This window comes from Harpegnathos saltator, unplaced genomic scaffold, assembly GCF_003227715.2.
Source record: "Harpegnathos saltator strain DR-91 unplaced genomic scaffold, Hsal_v8.6 scaffold36, whole genome shotgun sequence".
Classification (NCBI taxonomy): domain Eukaryota; kingdom Metazoa; phylum Arthropoda; class Insecta; order Hymenoptera; family Formicidae; genus Harpegnathos; species Harpegnathos saltator.
Genome location: NW_020230161.1, coordinates 564380 through 586814, shown reverse-complemented (window position 1 = coordinate 586814; position 22435 = coordinate 564380). Strand labels below are relative to the sequence as shown.

Genomic DNA, 22435 nt, shown 5'->3' with positions numbered 1-22435 from the left:
CTGTCGCGGACGAATATTCCGCGCTCGCGTTTAAAGCAGACGCGGGGCGCGCCGGAAGCGCGTTAAATGCCGGGGAAGCCCGAGAGCGCGATCGTCGGAACGTTAAGTGAGGTTCGAGCGAAAGCGCCGGGTTTTCGGATCTTAACGAGCGGGAACGAGCGAAAAGTAAGGGAGCTAATCCGAGGATGAAGCGGCGGCCGTTATATACCGAGGCGAGCGTATTTGTCGGGTCATCTTGTTTTCGAGGAAAAATTAAGGTGGGTAGAGGGGCAAGCAGGGTGTGAGGACGCACACGCGGAAACGCGAGGACGAAGTAGGACGAGGGAAGCGAGAGTGCGAAAGGTCGGAGGGCAATTTACGACGCGCCAATCGCTTAGCGGCCGTGTAAACTGCAGCCTCAGCAGTAGTCTCGGTAGTCTTGTTGCGACATTATGGCGAGCCATATTTCCTTCGCACGGTCAGTACAGCTGAGGGTAGAACTTACATCGATTCTACATAGCTCAATAGCCCGTTTTCGTACGCGGCTCTCTTTTTCTCCCCGTCTCTCTCTCTCTCTCTCTCTCTCTCTCTCTCTCTCTCTCTCTCTCTCTCTCTCTCTCTCTCTCTCTCTCTCTCTCTCTCTCTTCCCCTCTAAGTGGCCGAGGGCATTTAGTGTTCGCAGGGTGTTAACAATAAACATGTCCATTTGCTCTCTTGCATTCGATGAAAATCCTGCGTTTTACGCGCAGGTCGCGGCAAAATTGACAATTATCGCGGCAGCGAGCGATTTTGCCATGTATCCTATTTTTGGCCTATCTATCTTTTCATTCGATTAAAATCCACGCGTTTTGCGGGCAGGACACGCGAAAATTGCCAATCATCGTGACGGTGACGGGACAATTTCCCATCGACAATCTTCGCAGCGTCGCGCTTAATTTCTATCGTCAAATTATTTCGAGTATCACCGGCCGCGCGCCGTCATTCTCGCCACATCGGTCACGTACAAACATGCTGCAGCTGCGACTACGAGCGCACGTCGTCGCGCACGTGACGATGCAATATTTAAAAAATTTGATCCAGAGATTCTCCCGTTCCCACCAGAGATCCGCCACACTGCCCGGCGGATTCTAATTTTTCGCAAAAGATTTCCCGGGGGGAATTTTCGGAAACGCCCGGAAAAAATATCGTTCGTGCCGCGGCGAGTCGTTGTTTTATCGAGGATCGAAGGATCAGCTTGCACCGCAAGTGTTGTCCGCGAAAGTAGCGGAATTGTATACATTGCGCGAAAACACACACATGCTGCAATAGCGTCGCGCGCACCGCCACTCTTCTACTCTGCTAAATTGACGGGAGATTCGCGCGCGCACTCTCCTTAAGTCGAAAGTTAGAAAATATCAAGAAATGGAATATTGCTCGATCGCGCGCTGACGAGAGCCGCTTGCCGATCACGTTTGCCAAACATAATCATTTCGGATCGATGGCGGGGCTCATCCGGCCGATGAGAAACGATCTCCGGGTCGTATGAAAAAGGTCCGGACACCTTCCTCCGTCGACTCGAAACTTCGCAATTTTGACGTGCCTTGAGGGTAGAAAATGTCTCCCGGTAGCCGCACGTGCGGTGAAACTCGAAACTGCTCCGGCGCAACGTCGGGGATATTTTCCGCGTGCTTTCAGGTAGTTTCTCAGCGCGCGATTTAATGATTTAGAGCATGCTCGCGCTCTCGTCACCCCTCGCGCATTTCACTTCGGGACTAGATTGGACAACTTTTTTAATCGCGTCTGAATATCAACTGCACCGCCGCGGCCGGGGTCGGTGCGCGTTCAATTGAATTACCGCGGAAAATTGCGAATCCGAAGTGCTTCTTCTTATCATGAGGGTCTCGTATCAGTATCTCGATTAACGAAAGCTTTTTTTCACATCTCTCACGTCCCAACAGGCGAAACGTGTCGCGTTAAATAAATGGTACAAAATTTATCCGAAATGGAAAGCTTCCTCGACGATAATCGTGTCACGCGAACGTTTTAATCGCTTGCATTAGCAGGATCGCGCGTAACGCGATATCATTTTAGCGACCAAACACACTCGACGGCTCACGACGCGTTAGAGACCCCGGCTGAATTTTCGGCCGAATTTTTGTCTCGCGACAAAATCGATAATCGGCATGGGTAATGAAACGAGTAACGCGAGTATACGCGAGATTCGCGGGAATTAAAGTTAAATTGTATCGATTATTCAGCCACGTTAATTGCCGCGACATATTATTGACCGTGCAAACAGCATCGCGTCGCGTACGCGAGCAATTAACTGACGCGTTAACAGATTCGCGCGATAAACAACAGCAGCTGTCGCTGCGCGCGATTGTGCGCGGCAGCGATCGTTTCATGAAATACGCGAAAATCACAGGATCGGGGATATATGACGTGATTTCCGCAATCGACTGATCTCTCACCTCCCCTCGCGAAGCCCCCGAAGCTTCGTCGACCCCTCTTCGCACTGACGAAAAGTATTCGCGCAATTAACTCGGTCGGCCCCCTTCCCCCTCTGAGATATCCGTGGGAAACGACGCGGAGAAGATCCTTTCGGTGATTTTTGTCGGTAGGCGAGTAGCGTGAAGAAGAATTTCCGTCGGATCTTGGAGAAGAAATTCAATTAAAGCGACACACGACTCCTAACTCCCCGGTCTACTGCGTACACGCTTAGAACTCGCGTTTCGCTCTCGCGGCCGTTCTCGGCGGAGTTCGCAACTCGTAGAACCAGGTCCTGGCGAGGCGCTCGAGCGTGACATTTTATTCATCAGATCCAATCTCCAAAGCGCGGCCCTTTCTTCGCGAGGACTATAAATGCTCCTTAGCGACGGCTAAAGCGCTCCGGCATTCTCGAAGAAACTCTATAGTCCCTTAATACGGCGTAGAGTTCGCCGAACGGCGTGAAACGTCGTCGTTCGAGCACGTGCAATAATAACGGCAAGCACTCGACTCTCGTCCGGGCGTTTCTCGCGGCGGGTACTCGTCCGATCGGTTCTGCGACTATTGTCTTCCGCCGTTGCCGACTCGTTGCCGACTCGTTGCCGAATGTCGCGCTGAATCAGCGCGAGTAGCTGCCTGCGGAATTGTCCCATAGTAGCTTCCGACGCGCGCGTGTTCGCCGTTTTTGACTCGTCATCGACGCTGTGCGTCGTTCGCTCGATCGGACGGATTCAGAAGCCAGTTGCTCTTTTGTCGGACGAGCGTCGCATCCGATCGTCAATCTTGTCGCATCGAAGAATTCTATTCCGAAAAGTATACGAAAAGAATCGGAGATATCCGCATCGGTTAAATTAATAAGAATTGCGCGCGAGTGGCATCGACCGTAATTCGACTCGCGCTGCGTCCAGCGAACTCGTCGTTGCTCGTCGACCTTTCGCGTCGCTTTTAGGAAGTTTTACCGGTCGGTAACGAGACTCGAGAAACAATACTAATAAAAGAAGAAAAAGGAGAAGAGAGCAAGAAGAGCTCGTGTCCTCGCGGTCGACCCCGACGGCGTCGCGATAATTTCTTCGTGCTCGCCCGGCGACATAATTCTCTCGCGCGCGCGCGCGGCCGCGGGCGCAACTGCGGGTTCGCTTTATCGCGCCTAGCTAAATCCTCTCCTGGGAAGATTCGACGAGATTTCTACAAAGAGATAGATAAGTTTGCGCAACGAATCCCCGAAGTGGAGAAGCCGCGGGATAAACCCGGGGTAAACCGGTCACGTTTTTCACAAAGCACATCTCGTTTCTTGCCGCCTGGCCTCGTCTCATTTATGACACTTATCCGCCCTTTTGTGCACCGGATGCGAGTCCGTAATCGGTTTAGCGAGGCTGTGTGTTGCGTCCCACGTCCACGTGGGGGGCTCTGCGTCCTCGTTCCGCGTACGTATGTTTTTCAATCCAGCTGCGCATTTCTCTTCGTGCGGGGCCTTTCCTTCCCGACTCTTTCCTTTCGGTAGACGGGGCGCTGTAGCGTATTATTATTCTTTTCGGGCAATCTCCTCACACCTCGAAAATTATGGACGGTTCTCCTTGCAAAACTTTTTTCACGAGAATTATGCTCTCACCGAGATGTATGTAAGATATATGCGCAGACACACGCGTGTATGTGTGTGTGTATGCCCGTCAGAAACTGAATCGAAAATCCGAAATGCCACACCTCGACGTGGATGTAAAGTCGTCCGCAGAGGGGAAGGGCCCTTTTAAGAGCAAAGTTGCATAAAGTAACGGATTAAGGTGAGTTTCGAAGTGAAACTCGCGCGCCCGTACAGTCACCGTAAAGCGCTGAAACTTACAGCGAGACTCGACGTTTCTATTCCGTTATTTTCGATGATGGAGAGAGACAGCGAGAGAAAGAAATTTCTTTCTGCTTTTGCGAAGAGTACGCACGAAAGCCTATTTACACGTCGCGACATTTTATATATCCCTTTCGTCCGTCCCTTTTTCTTCGCAGAAATCCGCGCATCCGCACGATTACGGTACACCACCGTCAATAATGTTCGCGCGAGCTTCTTCCTCGCGGTTCTGAAATATTGATGCGCTTGCTTATGGAAAATATCATATCCGTTATAAGCGCGTTACTTCTCAAATATTTATGTGCGGCAACGCGTGGAAAGCCGTATTTCCCCTCGCGTCTCGCGCGCTCCTTTGAATTCTGGAGAGGAAGTGGACGCGTTTCCTGCACTGGGTGGGGTAAACTGTAGCCCCGAGGGTTTCGTGATTTGATGCTCGGACCGAAAGTTAAACGTGACTCCGCAACACGTGCGGATATGCACGTGAAGCATGAACATTTACGGCACGCCGTTGCGATGAAACTGCCTCACCCGCGCTCCCTCGCCGGCTCCCGACGCTTTTATTATTTTTGCGAGCTTTACGGCGCTAGGAGTATTATAATCTCCGTAAATCCGTTTATTCCCCGCATTCTGTTTCATTTCCTGTTCCCCATATTTTGTTTAATGTATTTTTATTTGACGTGTTTTTCTTTTTTTTAATATAAATAATCGAAGCTCTCTACCCTTCGCCTTTCGCTCACACTTGGTTCCGGCGAGACGAGAATCGAAGGATTATTATTTCACGGTGCGTTATCCCTCTCGTAGATTTGATCGCTTCGATATCGACGATTGATGAAAAAACAGTCGCGCGTCAGCGCGCAACGCGCCGACGGAAATATCGAAAAGCCGAGAAGAACGAGTTTTTCCGAAACAAAAAAGGGGAAAAAGGAAACGTGGATATCTAACAATTTCCACTATCTCGGTACCTTGCCGGGACTCGGTGCGCATGAGCGCGGACAATTGCTGCCGTCCGATGTTTTACGAAGGTGACGTTTCGTGTCGATCCAACAGCTGCGTATTAATATTACTTTCGCGGGCGCGGCTCCTTTGATCAGTCTTTCTGGGATTTATTTCCGTTGCGAGGTACAATGTTGAGCGACTATTTAATTTTCTTCGGGGTCATCAGGATATTGCGAACAGGCGCGCGCCTCAAAGACTCCGCGTCGCAACGGAATTACCTTGTGTTAACCAAGTGCTCGAGAGTTCTAGAGGCGAGCAAAGCTCTCGAGGGACGAGTGGTGAACCTTGGCGTCTCCTTAGACTCCATCTGCGAAGCAACGCGGTTGCCGTTGCGGCCTCGAAGCCTGCGAAAGCTCCCCTTTCTCTCTCTCTCTCTCTCTCTCTCTCTCTCTCTCCCTCTCTTTCTCTTCAGCGCATACTCTATCCTAGCGTGAACTCGTTACCGGATTCTCGAGACGTTTAAATGCTCCTCGATGAGCGCGTTAATGCACCACTCGTACCAATTTCCCCGGGAAGATGCATCTCTTGACATCAGTTTGTCATCAATTTTTATATTTGCATATGTAACAATTTTGTTATTTCTTTTCGAGAATGATCCTTTCTTTCCTTTGCTGCATTTCGGTCTGCAACTCGAGAGTCGTTAGTTCACGAATACGTTGGATGGAAAGCGCGGTTCAAGATGAAAGTGTACTTTCATCGCGTCCGTCGTCGTCGTCGTCGTCGTCCGAGTGCAAGCCGTTTCCTCCTACCGAGCTTATCCGCGATCCAGCATTCGTTACCGTCCGCCGCAGATTTGCCCTCGCATTGTCAACGAATTGTCGTCCCCGTCACGCCCATTTCCGCTTTACCTCGACATTTTTTTTCCGGGCAGGAATTTTCTTGGGAAAGTCGCATAATCTCGAGAGTGTCTCCTCCCGCGGGAGGACCGCTCGTATATTTCATTTCGCCGCGGCGGCATTGGCGACGCGCGATCGCGCGCGAAGAAAGTCCAGAGATAAAGAGAACGAGAGGAGAGAGGAGTCGCGATACGGCCGAAATTCCCGTTGGCATCGTAACCCGCTCTTGGTTGTGTTTCCGCCCAGGGTAATCGCATATGGAGGATACGGAGGACTCCGCGCTGGAACGACTCTCGCCGCTCTCGCTGTCTGGCCCGCGCTCGACTCTTTCCACTTCCGACTCCTCTCCGCCGGGAGAGACTTATTCTCTGCCGTCGGCGAGCGACGGCGGATCTCGAGGCTCAGCTCTATCTCGCAACTTGTCGCGCGGCGTTCTACAAATTTAATCCGGATTTCATTTTCGTCGTGGCGTTACCGCAACAAAGTTACACGGGACAGTCGACAGAAAGCGCTTGAATATATCGTTATGTTCGAGGATTTAATACACCGCGAGAGCAGCGGAAGGTCTAACGGGGGATATTAGCGTTCGCGGAGCCGCGACGTCTTGTGCGCTCGCGAGCCGATCGATAGCCGCTTTCGCAGTACGAAGTTCCGCGCGATCCCATCGCGGCAATTAGTTTCGGCCGCTGATTACACCGACGAGAGCGCGGACCCGCGCGACAGCCAATACGCGGGCTTTTTCCGAAAACGGTAATTGCGGATCACCGACCTTGACTGCCGGCCCAATCGCAGTCATTAGAACTAGCCCCGGCCTCGCCGAGACGTTAATTGGGTTAATCGCGATTGTTCGTTAGCTCGGTCAATCACCGTGAGTTCTGCCGGCTGATATTAATTGGGCTAATTACTTGTGCGCATCTACCGTGAATTAAGATGGATCGCGTTGCTCGAGCTTTCCTCGTACCCGCTCCGGGGAAGCATGACGACACTGTCGAGTGGGATGAAAGCATTTTGTGCGAACAGCTGCACACTCTGATCTCTTCTTCAGGTGACTAAGAGAGAGAACGCGCGTGGACATTGACGCGTGATCAGGTTACTACGAAATTGTATCTGAGATTCGCCGCGGTGTCCGGTAAATCGCGCTCTCGCTACAAGTTTCAGTGCATGGCAATGTCCGCCATTCTCGAACGTTTAATCAACGAGCGATATAGATACAATGGGGGGGAGGGGGAGAGAGGCGAAAGAGTCGCGCGAAGGATCTCGTGCATCCGAAGATATCAAGTCTGCGCGGGTCTGGCTAGTTTTGTTCTCCAGACAAAAAATCCTTTTGTGCGGAGATTGTGTAGGAGATTGTTGGATGAAAAAAAAAGGCGAAGGTTGCTCGCGAGACGCATAGGCCGGCGATGTAAGTAACGACGTGTTTGGCGTCTGCTGAGGATGGCGAAGTGAGGAGAAAGAGAGAGAGAGAGAGAGAGAGAGAGTGGCGTGCGCCGAGAAAATAATAAAAAGAGGAGAGGAAAAAAAGGAGCAAAAAGACACGCGCTGAACAAAGTGAGCGGGAGGAGGATGTGGAAATGGACCAGAAAGAAATATTGGCACGGAGAGTACCGTCGAGGGCCGACGATCAGTCCCACAGGCGAATCCTCACTTCCGCTCGTTTCCTGCAGCCTCTCTCATTTCCCCTGTGTAAATATTCACGTGCGCCTAGCCACATAGAGAGCCCTTTCCTTTTATTACTCACCCCCCCTCGCCCATACTTCCGACGGAAGTATCGTACAATGTGAGCTGATTATTAATTATCACATCGTTCGCTGATCGTTCATGACCGGCTTCGCTGAAATCATGGGGGGCTTGCCAGGCGTTGTTAACGTTTCTGTACAATCGGATAAATCCCGCTCGAAGCTCGGCTGCTCGCGACGGTTTCCGTGGGAGGAAGGAGAAACTCGAGTCTCCTTTTGCCGCCGTAACTCGCCCTCCCCCTCCCCCCCCCCGACAATCGACGTTAATCGCAAATTGGCGAAAGTGCACGCGCGTTCTCCCCGCACGCCCTTGCGCGCGCCCTTCGCGAAGAGTCGCTGCGCGGCTCGACGGTCGGCTCAATTATTCTCACGATGTTGTTGATTGCGAGTCGTGTCGTTGCGGGCGGCGATAGGTCACGGCGGTCTGCGAAGTTGACCGATGCTTCCACGTGGAAAGTGGGATTTACAGCCGCGTAACACAATGTGTGGTTAGCCGCGAGTATCATCGATCCGCTGGAAACAGGGCAGGCTGCTTCCAGAGCGGACCGCCGAAAGTCGCGCTGCCGAAATGCGGGTCGCCGACCTTTCTTCGCTGATGCCTCTCTTCCGCCCTATGCGCTTCCACCCACCCCCCTTCCCTTCCCGCCTACTTCCATTGACTGTGACCACGACTTGGCGGGCAACCAAAACCGTACTCTTTTCGCGAGACGCTTCGTATCTCGGTCATGCGCGCGATGATATTTCTTTCTTTCTCTCTCTCCCTTTGTCTCTCCCTCCTGCTCTCTCTCTCTCTCTCTCTCTCTCTCTCTCTCTCTCTCTCTCTCTCTCTCTCTCTGCCTCTCGATCTCTTTCATTTTTCGCCTTTCACGTCGCGAAAGCTCGTTTTGCAATGGAAATTGTCCTTCGTACGGTCGATTTGCATTTGCCTCCCGGACGGACCGGGCGCGACGGTGGACGGATTTGCGGAGTGTTGCCGCGACCTGCGGCCGTCTAGTTGTTTAAAACTGCCGCACTATTTCGCGGTAATGCATAGCGATTTGATGTATACGTCGCCGCCCGCTCTCCCTCCTCCTCATTCTGTCTCTCTCGATATCCGTCTAGTTATTCGCTGTTTTCGCAGTTGTCGGAATTAATGCGCCTCGCACCGATATCAAAGCCAATACGGACATGTCGTTATTTCGATTCCGGCAATTTGTTGCGCGTGATTGTTGCACCTCGGCGCTGCGCGATACGCTAAACACGAAGCGGAGTTTCATTTCTGCCTTCAGCGGGCAACTTTGATTGTAACGTATTAACGCGCAATTTCACGTAATACCGATATACACGTCGCGCACAACTTCGAGACGAATGTCGGATTGAAACAATTCGCGAACAGACACGGAGCTGTTATTCGCGCGTTGCGTTCCACGGCGGCGACGCGATCGCGCTCTCACGATAATTAAACGCCCGCCGCTTGCTTTTATTTCATAGGAGAAAAAAGAGGCGGCAAAATCGATACAGCCACTCGCGACGGAAGGCAACGACGGAAGAGACAAATCTCTTTCTTCCAAGTCGTAAGCGCGCATTTTGTTCCGCGCTCTCGATTTCACATTTCGCGCGGAAATAATCGTCGCGCGTAAGCGGCGCTGGCGTTAACGTGCGAACCAGGACAGAATCGCGTCGATTTCACGTGTCAGGAAACGAGCGTCATCGCGAGTTCTCGCGGCGACTTGCTGGATTCCCGGCTTGGTCGAGACATCGGGTGACTCGCGCTCGAGACGAAGGCGAACGGGAAGCGCTACGTTCCGATAGCGAGGAGACGGAAAGACGATCCTCTCAGGTGTCGTTGAATCTTAAAGTGCCGCGGACGAAACGGGAGGAAGGAACTCGGAGGGAACTCGGCGAGGCGATCGTCGGCGACAGGTAATTGCGTTGCAAAATTGCACGCGAGGGCTCGTTACTTGAAGCCGCGGCCGGCTGCATTCCGGTTATCGTCTCGCATCCCTCGGAAAAGGGACCGTCCTCTCTCTCTCTCTCTTTATACGGATGAAAATATCCTCATCGCGCGTCGCACGTGAGGGATAGCTTCCGCGCGAATTAAACACGGCGTTTCGAGCGTGCGTACATACAAACACAAGCACACACATGTGCACTCGCACATGCACAAGCAGCACAAACCCTCCCGTTCATCTATCCCGAGTGACTCGGCGCGGTAATCAGGATGGATCGCCGTTGCTGGTTACTATTCGCGAGACAAAGAATCGGCCAAGGGACCGTGGACTTTCGTCCACGGTGCGGTCCCGATGGAAGCACTTCGGCTTATATGCATTCGCCCTGGCTCGAGAGAAGCGCGACTTATCCTCTCGTTCTGGAATTGTCTGCAGTTCCGCTTCGAGCGAGAGATCCGCGTCGGAATTCGCTGCGTCTCTCTCGTTGTCGGTGAACCGTCGGTGAACCGTCGGTGAGCGTTATTGTATATAACGTGGCATAACGCGGCCGTTAAACGTCAGCCGCCAAAATGACTTACCGATAAAATATGAATACTCGCTCAAAACGGTCAGGGGATGTTGAAGAGGCGATGAGGAGGGCAGGAGGGACGGGATAATTGTCTCGGGATTTACTTGCAGACAGGTCTAATGTGATTGGTAGTTCCGAAGCGGACGTGGGGGCTTCTCGGGGGACAATCGAGTTTGCGCTCGGCTAGCAATTACGCTCTCTGCTCGTTACGCGGTTTGACAAACTTTCTCCCGCGGCAGCGAAAGACGCCGGCGTCGTGTCCCTGCCGTGCGCCCGATCGACGCCGTTTTCGCCGGGAAGTTGCAGTAATTGCGCGGCAAAGTAGATTCCGCCTCTCGCTCATTCATCGCGCGACGACTAAACAATAACAAATATTTGGTTCTGCCGACGCGGTAGGAGGCGCATTTAATTTATCCGTTCGCTTTTAACTTCCACAACGGCGTTAGTCGAGAGAGAGAGAGAGAGAGAGAGAGAGAGAGAGAGAGAGAGAGAGAGAGCGGTGGGGAGTTAACGGCTTTAAATTGCTCCGCTAACTTGAAATCGCGGTTCTGGATGAGACCGCGCGTACACCGCCATAAGCGCGCCGTAAAATACGCCGCGGCGAGTCGCTGTTATTTTCGGCTTCCCCCTCCCCCGTACGTGACCCGATTAATCAATAACGACGATTGTCCCGACTCGACGTATATCGTGTCGGCTTGTATTATAGAAGCGAGCGCGACCGTTACCCGCCTCTCGAGTTCATCAAGCCCGCGGACGCTTCGTAAATTGTCGCGTTTAATCCCAGGAAGTAAGAACCGCGCCTTTACGGTAGGCTTTTCTCTTTTCCTTCTTTTTTTTTTTAGTACGAGTACTAAACCGTAACGGCCGTAGCAAAATAAACGAATGAAAAGTAAAGGAAGTAAAGGAAGTGCAGACACAGATAGGAGGAGGAGCAGAACGGACGGTATCCGTTGCTATCTAAATTAAGTAGAACCGAGCGCCCTCCGTATGCGCGGGCAGGAGATAGAAAAAGGGAGGGAGTGAGAGAGAGAGAGAGAGGAGGGGGGAGGGAAAGAGTTTCTGCTTGTTTTCGAATAAATCGTGCAATCTACCTAGAATTTTACGCGCGCGCACTTGGCAACGCGTTATTTAAACAACGCCGCGAATACGACGCCGGCTTTCTTCGCTCGGCTTTACTCCCGCACGAGCAATTCTTCTCGCTGAACATTCCATCGCACCCTCTTGGATTCGGTGGGAGCTTTGCTCCTACTTAGTAAAGAAGGGCTTCTACCAGGCTGCTCGCGCGCTGAGATAAAGCCGCCGCGCGTGTACGAATACAAAACACCCAAGTGTCTCGATCCGGGCAAATGTACGCTGCTCGCTGCCGTAATTCAATCGATATATTACAGGGCGTTACGCGTATACGCAACGTTTGGCCATGATGCGACATGGTTGCAGTTATTGGTTTATGCACCGCCTCTCGCACAGCATAATTATATTTTACGATAATGGATTTAAAATCCGTGCTGCGGGAGGGAGGGAGGGAGGGAGAGAGGGGGAGGACGGGGAAGGAAGAGCACACCGGCGAATGGCGCATGACGCTCCATCAAGTATCACCGCGGAATTTATTAGAAGCCGAAGAGGCAAGCTGCTGTGAAAATCGCACAGCGAGAGGATATAACGCGGTTAAAAAGAACAGGCAGGATCGACGAGAAACAATACGAACTTTAATCGCTGCGCCGCGTCCCATTGAATTATCCCGCTCGGTATATCTCCGAGGATTTCTCGCGCCAAGTTCCTCTCGTTACCGTGTGTCCTCTCTTAACGCAAAGCGACCGCGTTACGCTCGACGGATCCGCTGCGCGCGACGCGATTTATCGCGCTATTTATTCGATTCGAGCAGCGCGATGCAATTGGGAGCGCGATTGGCAGAGTTTATTTGCGAATTACAAGGCGCGCGCGCGCGCGCGCGCGCGAGCGAGTAGACACTGCGTTGATTTCACGTCGTTTATATGTGCAACGATAAAACGCGCCATTCGGTAATGACCTCTGCGCGATAAGATAGTGGCCAATTTGCAGTAACTCGGTCTCACGGCACCTCCGACGCCGTCGTCGCTCGAAATATCGTCTCTTTAAAGCATGAAACCGGCTCCCGTCGTTGATACGTCGCGCCGCTCTATATTCATCAGCGAAAGAGAAGGGGGGGGGATAAAAATATAGTCACGACGTTCTGCGGTTAGCGAGGAAATAAGACGGAACGTTACACAACGGCCTCCATTGACGAGCCTCTCCGCGACTGTCGTTTAATCGCGCGCCGCCAAGTTTCGGCGAGCTTTCAGTTTGGGAGCAGCTCGTAAAGGCCACTCTCATTACGCCGTGCATTTATCTGCGACGCATATTGCGAGTACCGAGAAACGAGAGGAGAGAGAGAGAGAGAGAGAGAGAGGGAGAGAGGAGAGAGAGGAGAGAGAGGCGGAAAGACCTATTTGTCTCGCCAAAGTGACTTCCCATATTTTCAGAACTGCCGTTCCACGTCCGAAATTTCCGAGGTCTCGCTTGCGCGAAGTAGCCGATGATTTAATGCATTGTGCGTGTTTGAGAGTGGCGCGCTGACGGCGAAGATTAAATGCATCTCGTATCTCGCGAGATCGTATCTCGCGTATCTCCAGCGAGAAGCTCGTATGATAATTGTTTGCCGGCAAAAAGATCCGCCAAGGTAATCGTACAAGGGAGATTAAGATAGGCGTGTGTTTTGCATCCATCGGGCTGCTGTAACGTCGCCAAATTGCACGCCGCTGCCACGTCTAATTTGAGCGACTCGCCGTTCATTGTCGCGCGTCGACGGACGCAACGCGATTTTTCGATAATTATGAGCTGAAGAAAATACACATTCTCCTTATTTTACGATATAATAATATCCTGCCGCTCTATCAATCTCACGCAATTGTATATAAAACGGAGGACATATGTGATATAAATGTACTACGCTTCATTTTATCAAAACTAAACTAACGCGCGAACACACACACACACACACACACACATATAACGGATAAAAAGATACTCCAACAAATTTGCGCGTATTCGTAAAAAGGTCTCTCACGAAATAATATTTGGCTTATATTCCACAATTGGACGATTTATCGTACGGCACAAGTCAGATTAGCGCGGAGGGTCATTTGCCAGGTCACATGCAATTTACGTCACGGTAACCATAAACACAAACATCGATACACGCGCAAGAGGAAGATTCGCGGCGTAGAAACAAAGAGCAGAAACGAAGAAACGATGATCGTCCCATGATGAACGGGACATTTCACGAATACGAACCAACTCGTTCGACGGAGACAATTCGTTGTAAACGTCGCATGCTCGGGGTCCGAACTCAGCTCTTCTTCGTCAGTTCTTCTTGGATCTGCTGCAACGACTTGCCCTTGGTCTCGGGCAAGCAGAGTATCGTATACGGGATCGCGGTCAACAATATCAGCGCGTAGCCGAAGAACACGTACTTCTCGGTGAGCAGATCGATAAGAGGCTGATAAGTCGCCGTGGCTATGAAAGAGAAGATCCCAGTGGCGATGCTGTTGAAACACGCGGCCACGCACTTGACGTGCGGCGGGAAGATCTCGCCCAGCACCGCGTTGGGCACCGGGAGCATGCCCACGAAGATTGATATTTGGAAGAGTATCATAGAGAAGATTGGCAAGCCCTGCAAAACGGCGGAATCGTAGCCCACGTCGAGAAGCTGGAACTGTAAACCGAGGCAAGCCACCGAGATGGCGCAAGCCAAGCTGGAGCTGATCATCAAGATACGCCGGCCGAATTTCTCGATAAAGAACATGGAGACGAAGGAGCTGGCGATCCCAGAAGCGGTGACAATAATCACCACTATCGCCGGCTGAATGACGGTCACTTGCGCAGTTGTCAGGATGATCTCCATGTAGAAGATTATGCTGTTCAAGCCGCACAACATGCTATACATGAAGAGCACAATTACGAGTAGTAGCGCCTTGCTGATGTGCGCGTTCTTGAATTCCCCGAGAATAGACATGAACGGTAGATTGTTGTTCATCTCGATGAACTTCTTCAAGCCCTGCAGCTCCATGTCCACGTCGCAGTTGCGGTGATACCAGAGCAACGCCAGCCGCGCCTTGTCTTGTTGCTTGGTCTTGATGAGATGATGCGGCGATTCCGGCAACCACGTGAAGATGACCATCACTACAACGCAGAGCAGGAGGCACGCTATAGCGGAGACCTCCATCGTCAAATATGCGCCCATGATGGAGATCATCAAATTGCCTATCGTTAATCCACTTACAGCTGCAAGAAGAAGAAAGTGTTCCTTGCCGATTTGCACACTAGTAACTCTGTTATCGAGCTGCATTTGCAGCTCTCGCGATTTTTCCACGACTTTCCGGACAAAGAGCTCCCGCGGCCCCGAGCAGTGCTTCGTGCGATTAAATTCGCTCGAAAACATTTCGGACGGTAGTTTGATCCGGCATGACATTTCGTCCTATCGGTAGTTTATCGCGAAATAAGAATCGTCGACAAGCCTATGTCTAAACATTATTTATCTCCTTGTCTGTATGGATGAACTTGCAATCTCGTAGACATCTCTAAAGATACATTTCTTATCACACATCCTAATTCGCATCATCATTAAATCCGAGAGGAGACTTTTACCGTTACCGCATGATAATTCATCGATTATTTCCAACGTCTCGTAAAGTCATCATTATTAGAATCGCGTTGCACAAGTATCCAGCAAGATCTGCGCTCGCACGTACACATGTATCGGCGTACCTAGAACGACCAAGGCTCCGCGGATGGTAGGATCCGCGATCTCTCCCAAGTAGATCGAGAAACTGCTATACGTCATTCCCAGGCTGACGCCGGCTAAAGATCTAGCGGCGTACAACCATTCTACCCGATTAGCCACGATCGTGAGGACCCAGCACACCGCCATCGGAAAACTGGTGACCAAGACGGTTGTCTTGCTGCCGAGGTAGTTTACGGCGGCGGAACCGGTAATCGCACCGATTAGCCGACCCAAATTTAACAGGGAAGTTACCCAGGATGCTTCATTCATCGTTATTGAAATGTGAGATTCGGGAGCAGTCAGATAAGCGAGGTACGGTGAGCTCCAAGCGATCGTCAGGCCGATTTGCAGCATCAGAAAAGTCACTGGAATCAGGTCGCGTTAGTCTCATTAGACGCTCATTAATCGTCGGTTTTAATCGGCAACTCATTGCACTTCGTGCTCTTTTTCTACTTCGGTAGTTCTCTCCTCTCGCCGCTCTCCCCCCTCTCCCCCCTCTCTCTCTCTCTCTTTCTGCTTTCGTCTACGCGTCGAGATTCGCTCGGGTAGGGATTAATATTCACGAATATCGGTAAAGTATAGAATAAAAATCCGCGACAGCCAGGCGTATTTTTATATTCGATATATTCGAGAGAGGGTTCACTTTTTCTCGAAGACGTACGGATATATCTTACCTCCGATACCAGCGAGCCATTGAGGCCACATGACCCTCTTGGTTACCACCTTTTCTGTTCCATGATCCATGTTGACTCTGCTGAATGCTCTCTACGACTGAGCCTTCAGAGAATCGAGCGTATCTTCGCTACTGTAGGATCGTCGAGATTCAAAAGATACGCATTTTGTCTTAGAGATAAATGATGCAAACATTTCGTGACCGACATGATTCGTCTTATTATTCCGTCTTCCGATATAGCGCGAAGCATCGGTGAGCTTTTATCGTTTTTCTCTCTCTCTCTCTCTCTCTCTCTCTCTCTCTCTCTCTCTTCTCACGTTCCCGCGTTCGTTAATCGTGTTTTTGCAAATTGCACGTGCGCGTTTTAAATTTGAAAATGAGATAGTCTTGAATGTGCATTTGTTAAATGTTACGAATTTGAGATGTATTAGGGTGATTAAAGTATTTAACTGACGGTTAATGGAGTGCACTTTATTGGACGATATTAATTGAAATTTTCCGGGGCCAGTGATCACTCGATGACAAATTAATTATATTAATTTACGCAATCTCGGCTACATCGTGTTGCCAGCGGTGAGGTTAGACTTTTAAAAACATTTTCAGGATTATTCATCATTACGAATGACATCACATAACGATGATAAATAAAAGAATTGATAAGATTCACTATAGGATCCCTAAAATAATTACTTGAATATTAAATATGTTAAAAGTAATAATTATTGCATGTAAATTTTATCAATTTGCCAAACTGTATTTTTTTCACCTGATTTTAAATCAAACTTGATTTATGCTGATATCTGATTTGAGTTCCCACGATTTTATATTTTTACGTAAAATATTTCGTATGACATTTTTCGTTATTATTATGAGTCTCTTTTTATGAAACAAACTTTTTTTATGAAACAATTTCCCGAGTATCTGTAATTAGATATTTATCGAACGGCGTTTCAATTTTTCTTCGTACGTTGAATTATCTTACGGTTTTAGAGTATTCCGTAAGGACGTATGGATCTATACAAACGTATACTCTAAATTTTTCTTGAATAATTAATTTCTTGGCCATTTTCATTCGATTATTTTAATGGAAACCTTATTCCTTTTCACTTCGAACTTGCGCGTCACTTTCGACCATCCTAAGATTCAGTCGCTAAACCGACCAGCACAACCATTTTTGTTTTTTTCTGTTTACACTCTTTTATTCTCTCTCTTTCTCTCTCTCTCTCTCTCTCTCTCTCAACGCTTATTTTTATCATTGTTTCTATATTACACTAGCAATATTTACAATATTAAAAATAATCCATACTTAATAATGACACATACTTTTCGCGATCGTTCTGCTAGTATCGATTACATATTGCTAATTATTAATTTCCCCAATATTACGCGCGCGTGAAGAGATTTAATTTGCTAAATTATCTTCGCTCTTGCCACGGTTCTTTTCTCCCGCCCTCTCTTTGTTAGTTTTGGTAGACTCATCATTACTTATTACATCACTGATAATTGATGTTCAATCTTTATATATCAAAGCCGGAATAATAGTCTAGATCGTGTAAATATATATAATTTATCGTGGCTGATCAATTTACGTTAACATACCGAACTATTATTTTCATGCGGAATTATGTTCATGCGTATAACAGAAAATTACATTTCGATGTTATCGCACTCAATATATTCATCTGCGATGTTTTTCTTTTTGCTTTTGGCAGTATCACGAATTAATATAGGGTGTCGCGGAATAATTGTGCCCTACGTCGTGGAAGTGTAGAACAGATTAAGGCGAACAAAAGAGTGCCGTTTTCCGCAATAATTAATAAGGTATTAATTACAGCAAACCTTGCGCGCGTAAAGATGATAGGGGATAAACGTTTCAGCCGTTCTTGGGCTGTAGTTCGATTCAGTCGTTCTAGCAACTGTTACCGTCGCACCGCGCCAAGAGAAGGAAAACACACCGCTGCATATGAGCTTATCTCACCTCTCTTGCGTCTCGCCGTACCGCGTCCAAACTCGATCTAGGTGCTACATACTCGTGATTACAATTATGAGATCATTTTATGAGATAGCAGAAATGGCTCATATCGAAATCGTTAAATATTCTGTGAACAAAAAGTCGAAAGATCTTTCGACTTTCATCTTCGAGATCTTTCAATTTCATCATTCGGCGGAGCAATTCGTTGTCGTAAATGGCACGTTGCTTGCGGCCCAGACTCAGCTCTTCTTCGTCAGATCTTCTTGGATTTGCTGCAACGACTTTCCCTTGGTCTCGGGCAGGTAGATTAACATGTACGGAATCGCAGTCAACAATATCAGCGCGTAAACGAAAAATATGTACTTCTCGGTGATCAGATCGATGAGAGGCTGATAAGTCGCCGTGGATATGAAGGAAAAGATTCCCGCGATGATGTTGGTGAAACACGCGACCACATTCTTGACGTGCGGCGGGCAGATCTCGCCCAGTACCGTGTTGGGCACCGAGAGCATACCTATGAAGACTGCAACTTGGAACAGTATCATCGCGAAGATCGCCAAGCCCTGCAAAACGGTGGCGTCGTAGCCCGCGTCGAGAAGGTGGAATTGTAAGCCGAGACAGAGCAACGAAATGACGCAAGCCAAGATAGAGCTGATCATCAGAAAACGCCGACCAAACTTGTCGATAAGGAAAAAAGACAAGATGGAGCCAGCAATCCCGAAAGCGGCAACGATAGTCACAATTATCGCCGGCTTGATGACAGTCACTTGCGCATTTGTTAGGATAATCTCCATGTAAAAGTATATGTTGTTCAAGCCGCACATCATGCTGTACATAAAGAGCATCGTTAGGAGTACCAATGCTTTCCTGAGGTGTGCCTTCTTAAATTCTCCGAGGATGTTGATGAACGATAGATTGTTGTTCGTTTCGATGAACTCCTGCAAAGTCCGCAGCTCCATGTCCACGTCGCAGTCGCGGTGATACCAGAGCAACGCCAGCCGCGCCTTGTCCTGTTGATTGGTCTTGAGAAGATGGTGCGGCGATTCCGGTAACCATATGAAGATAATCATCACTACGAAGCAAAGCAGGAGGCACGCTATACCGGAAACCTCCATCGTCAGATATACACCCATGGCGGAGATTATCAAGCTGCCTATCGTTGATCCGCTCATAGCTGCAAGAAGAAGAAAGTCTCCTTTTGCACACGTAGTTCTGTTATTGAACCGCACCCGCAGCTCTGGAGATTTTTCCATGACTTTTCGAGCAAGGAACTCTCTCGGCCCCGAGAGCAATGCAGCGCATTCGAGACGCTTCAGACTATCGTGCGACTAAATTCGCTGAAGGCTTCCGAGATGGAAGTTTAAATCAGTGCGACGCTTCGTCTTATCAACGCTTTATCGCAAAATAAGAAGGAAGCGTGCGAGCGAAAATAACTTATCTCGCTAACATGTAGATGAAGTTGCAATCGCGTAAATGAAATTCTTTCTAACGATTTTTGTCACACATTTGCATACCCTAACCATAGACATAGGAATATAAGGACAGAGCATAAACCCGTAAGATAGGCGAGAGGAGTTGTGCTGAAATGCGGGGGTGACTGTGCCTAAGTTTCATCGACTACAATAGTGCATATATTCAGAGCGTGTGATGCAACGACTTGGCTATCATTGGCAAATAGTAAATGTAACAAAATGATAAGAACCATTTACACTGACAGTATTTTGCAGAGGTTATGCATGCGTCATTTTTTCGTAATTTCACTCACACACACAACTTCATACACATCTATGTATGTATCAAATACTTACACACGGCGCAACCACCAATTAGATTTAGGCACAGTTTACCTCGTCGCACCGTCCCGCAATGGTTATCCCCCCGCAACTCGATGCTCTGTCCCTATATTCCTATGTCTATGACCCTAACTCGCGCCATGATTACATCTGACAGAAGACATCCGGAAGCGTTTTTGTATTTCTTAGAATTGCGTTGCACAAGTATCGAGAAAGATCTGCGTGCGCACACACATAAAAATGTACGGGTATTAGCGTACCTAGAACGACTAGGGCTCCGCGGATGGTAGGATCCGCGATCTCCGCCAGGTAAAGCGAGAAACTGCTGTACGTCATTCCTATATAGATGCCTACTAAAAACCTCGCAGCGTATAGCCACTCCACCCGATTAGCCGCGATCGTCAAGATCCAGCACATTGCTATTGGAAAACTGTTGATCAAGATCGTTGTCTTGCTGCCGAGGTAGCTCACGGAGACAGAACCGAAAATCGCACCGAATATCCGGCCGAAATTTATCAGGGAGACCACCCAGGACGCTTCCTTCATCGTCATTGAAATATAAGACTCGGGTGAAGTCAGGTAGGCGATGTACGGCGAGTTCCAAGCGAGCGACAGGCCCATTTGCAGCATCAGAAGAGCCACTGGAATCAGGTCTCATTAGTTTCACTAAGTGTTCATTAGTCGCCGGTTTTAATCGGCAACTTATCGCGCACTCGCACTTTTACATTTTTCCACTCTCGATAGAGCGATAATTCTCTCCTTTCTCTCTCTCTCTCTCTCTCTCTCTCTCTCTCTCTCTCTCTCTCTCTCTCTCTCTCTCTCTCTCTCTCTCTCCCTCTCTCTCTCTCTCCCCCTCTCTCTCTGCTTTCGTCTACGCGTCGAGATTCACTCGGGTAAGGAATATCACTCGTGAATATCGGTGAATTATAGGATAAAAAACCACGTTAGCCAGGTGTATTTTTAATTGATATATTCGAAAGAGGGGGTTCTCTCTTGAAGATGATACATATCTTACCTCCGATACCAGCGAGCCACTGGGGCCACATGACCCTCTTGGTTACCACTTTTTCTGTCTTATGATCCATGTTGATTCTGCCGATAACTCTTCACGACTGAAACTGCAGAGAGTCGAGTATCTTCGCTAACGTGGAATCGTCGTGATTATAAAATGACATAGCACGCATTTTGTCGTCAAGATAAATGATGCAAACACTTCGTTACGAAAATGATTCATTTTATTATTCTGTCTTCCGATATGGCGCGAAGCATCGGCGGGCTCTTATCGTTTCTCTCTCTCTTCTCACGCTCCCGCATTCGTTAATCGTGTTTCTGCGAGAATTGTTCATGCGTGTTTATTAAATTTAGAAGTAAAACAGCTGTGTGTGCTGCGTGTGCATTTTTTAAGTGGTATGTATTTCCGGATGTATCAGGGTGATTAAAGTAATTATCGAAACATAGCGGTTAATGGATTGCGCTTTATTGAACAATGTTAATTGGAATTTTCAAAGGCCAACGATTACTCGTTGAGAAATTACATTAATTCGCACAATCTAGGCCGATCTACACCATGTTTACCGGCGATAACGTTGGACCTTTTGTAAGATATTCAGGATCATTTATCATCAGGATGTGACATCACGCGAAGACGATAAATAAGGGGATTGATAAGATTCAGTATATACACCGCTATACATGTGAAACAGTTTCTTGAGTATTAAAAGTATCAAAGCAGCTTGAGCAATTATCGCATAAATTTCTACATTTCATCTGCTTGTCGAGCCGCTCTTGTTCATCTGATTTTAGATCAATTGTGATCTGTGCCGTTGACGTCTGATTCGAGTTCCCACGGTTTTACGTATAACAGTTTACGTTCTGAGTTGTTTCTTTACGAAGCAAAATTTCTCGAATATCCATAATTAAATATTTATTGAATGGCGTTTCAATCTCTCTCTCTCTCTCTCTCTCATCGTGGAATCATTTTATCGGTGTAGAGTGTTCCGTAAAAATATGTGGTTCTGCACAAAAGTATCAGATTGACCAAACTTTCCTCGATTCCTGCCACCGACCGACCGACGACCGATTGATAGTTTTTTCATGTACTTGACGTGTACGCGACGTTACCGCTGGCTTCCGCTACGGTAAATATAATAATAGAGAATTATAAAGCAGACTCAGTATCCACTTGCATTAGGCAGTTAACAAGAACGAAAATCCCGGCGGCGATGCGCACGGGAAAAAGGCGTGTAATGAATTTACACGTTCTTTTTTCCGCGCAAAACCACGGATGCGTTCTCGACCGTCCACGACCGCGACAGTGCGACGCTGTCTCGCTTTTTCCGCTCGCGGGAAATCTCGTGCGTGATATTTAAAATTAGCGCTCGTTGCGGCACGCGCAGAATCTTATGCGTTCCCGCAGACGCGCGCGAGAACATGCGCTCCTTGGGAATCGATGTTTTGCGTTATAGATCTTTTTCTTACTCGTAACTTTTCTTTCTATCACGATTGGCACTGTCATTTCGATCGAACGTCACTTGCGTGTGAACAATCGATATTAAATTAATTTCCTAACAGATAAATGACATTCTGCACAAATGTACGTCTGTTTGCACGAATGCGCGAATAAGAGGAGTTCGATTCCTTTTCTCTCTCTCTCTCTCTCTCTCTCTGTGTCTCTCTCTCTTTTTTTTTAATTTAATAAAATTCGTTTGTAACAAGGAGTTGCAATTTCAGTTCGGACGAAATATAAAGCTTTGAAACAAAACGCCCGACAACGACGTGATGTTGGGTGCGGAAAAATCCGCGATATTTTTATGCGCTTGCAAAAGTAATCAAGCTTTGTAACGGTACACTGAT

General features: G+C 48.6%; 1 protein-coding gene across 1 annotated transcript; it reads right to left on the bottom strand.

Moving 5' to 3' along the window:
- Nucleotides 1–11896: 11896 nt before the first annotated feature.
- LOC105190835 (facilitated trehalose transporter Tret1) lies at nucleotides 11897–20999 on the bottom strand. The gene is made up of 7 exons (XM_025300370.1): nucleotides 20598–20999; nucleotides 19843–20223; nucleotides 18034–18963; nucleotides 17796–17839; nucleotides 15819–15909; nucleotides 15129–15509; nucleotides 11897–14645 (listed from the first exon to the last, which is right to left on the bottom strand). Exons 1-7 carry the CDS (start codon nucleotides 20665–20667, stop codon nucleotides 13711–13713), a joined length of 2832 nt encoding a protein of 943 aa, XP_025156155.1. The 5' UTR covers nucleotides 20668–20999; the 3' UTR covers nucleotides 11897–13710.
- Nucleotides 21000–22435: the final 1436 nt, after the last annotated feature.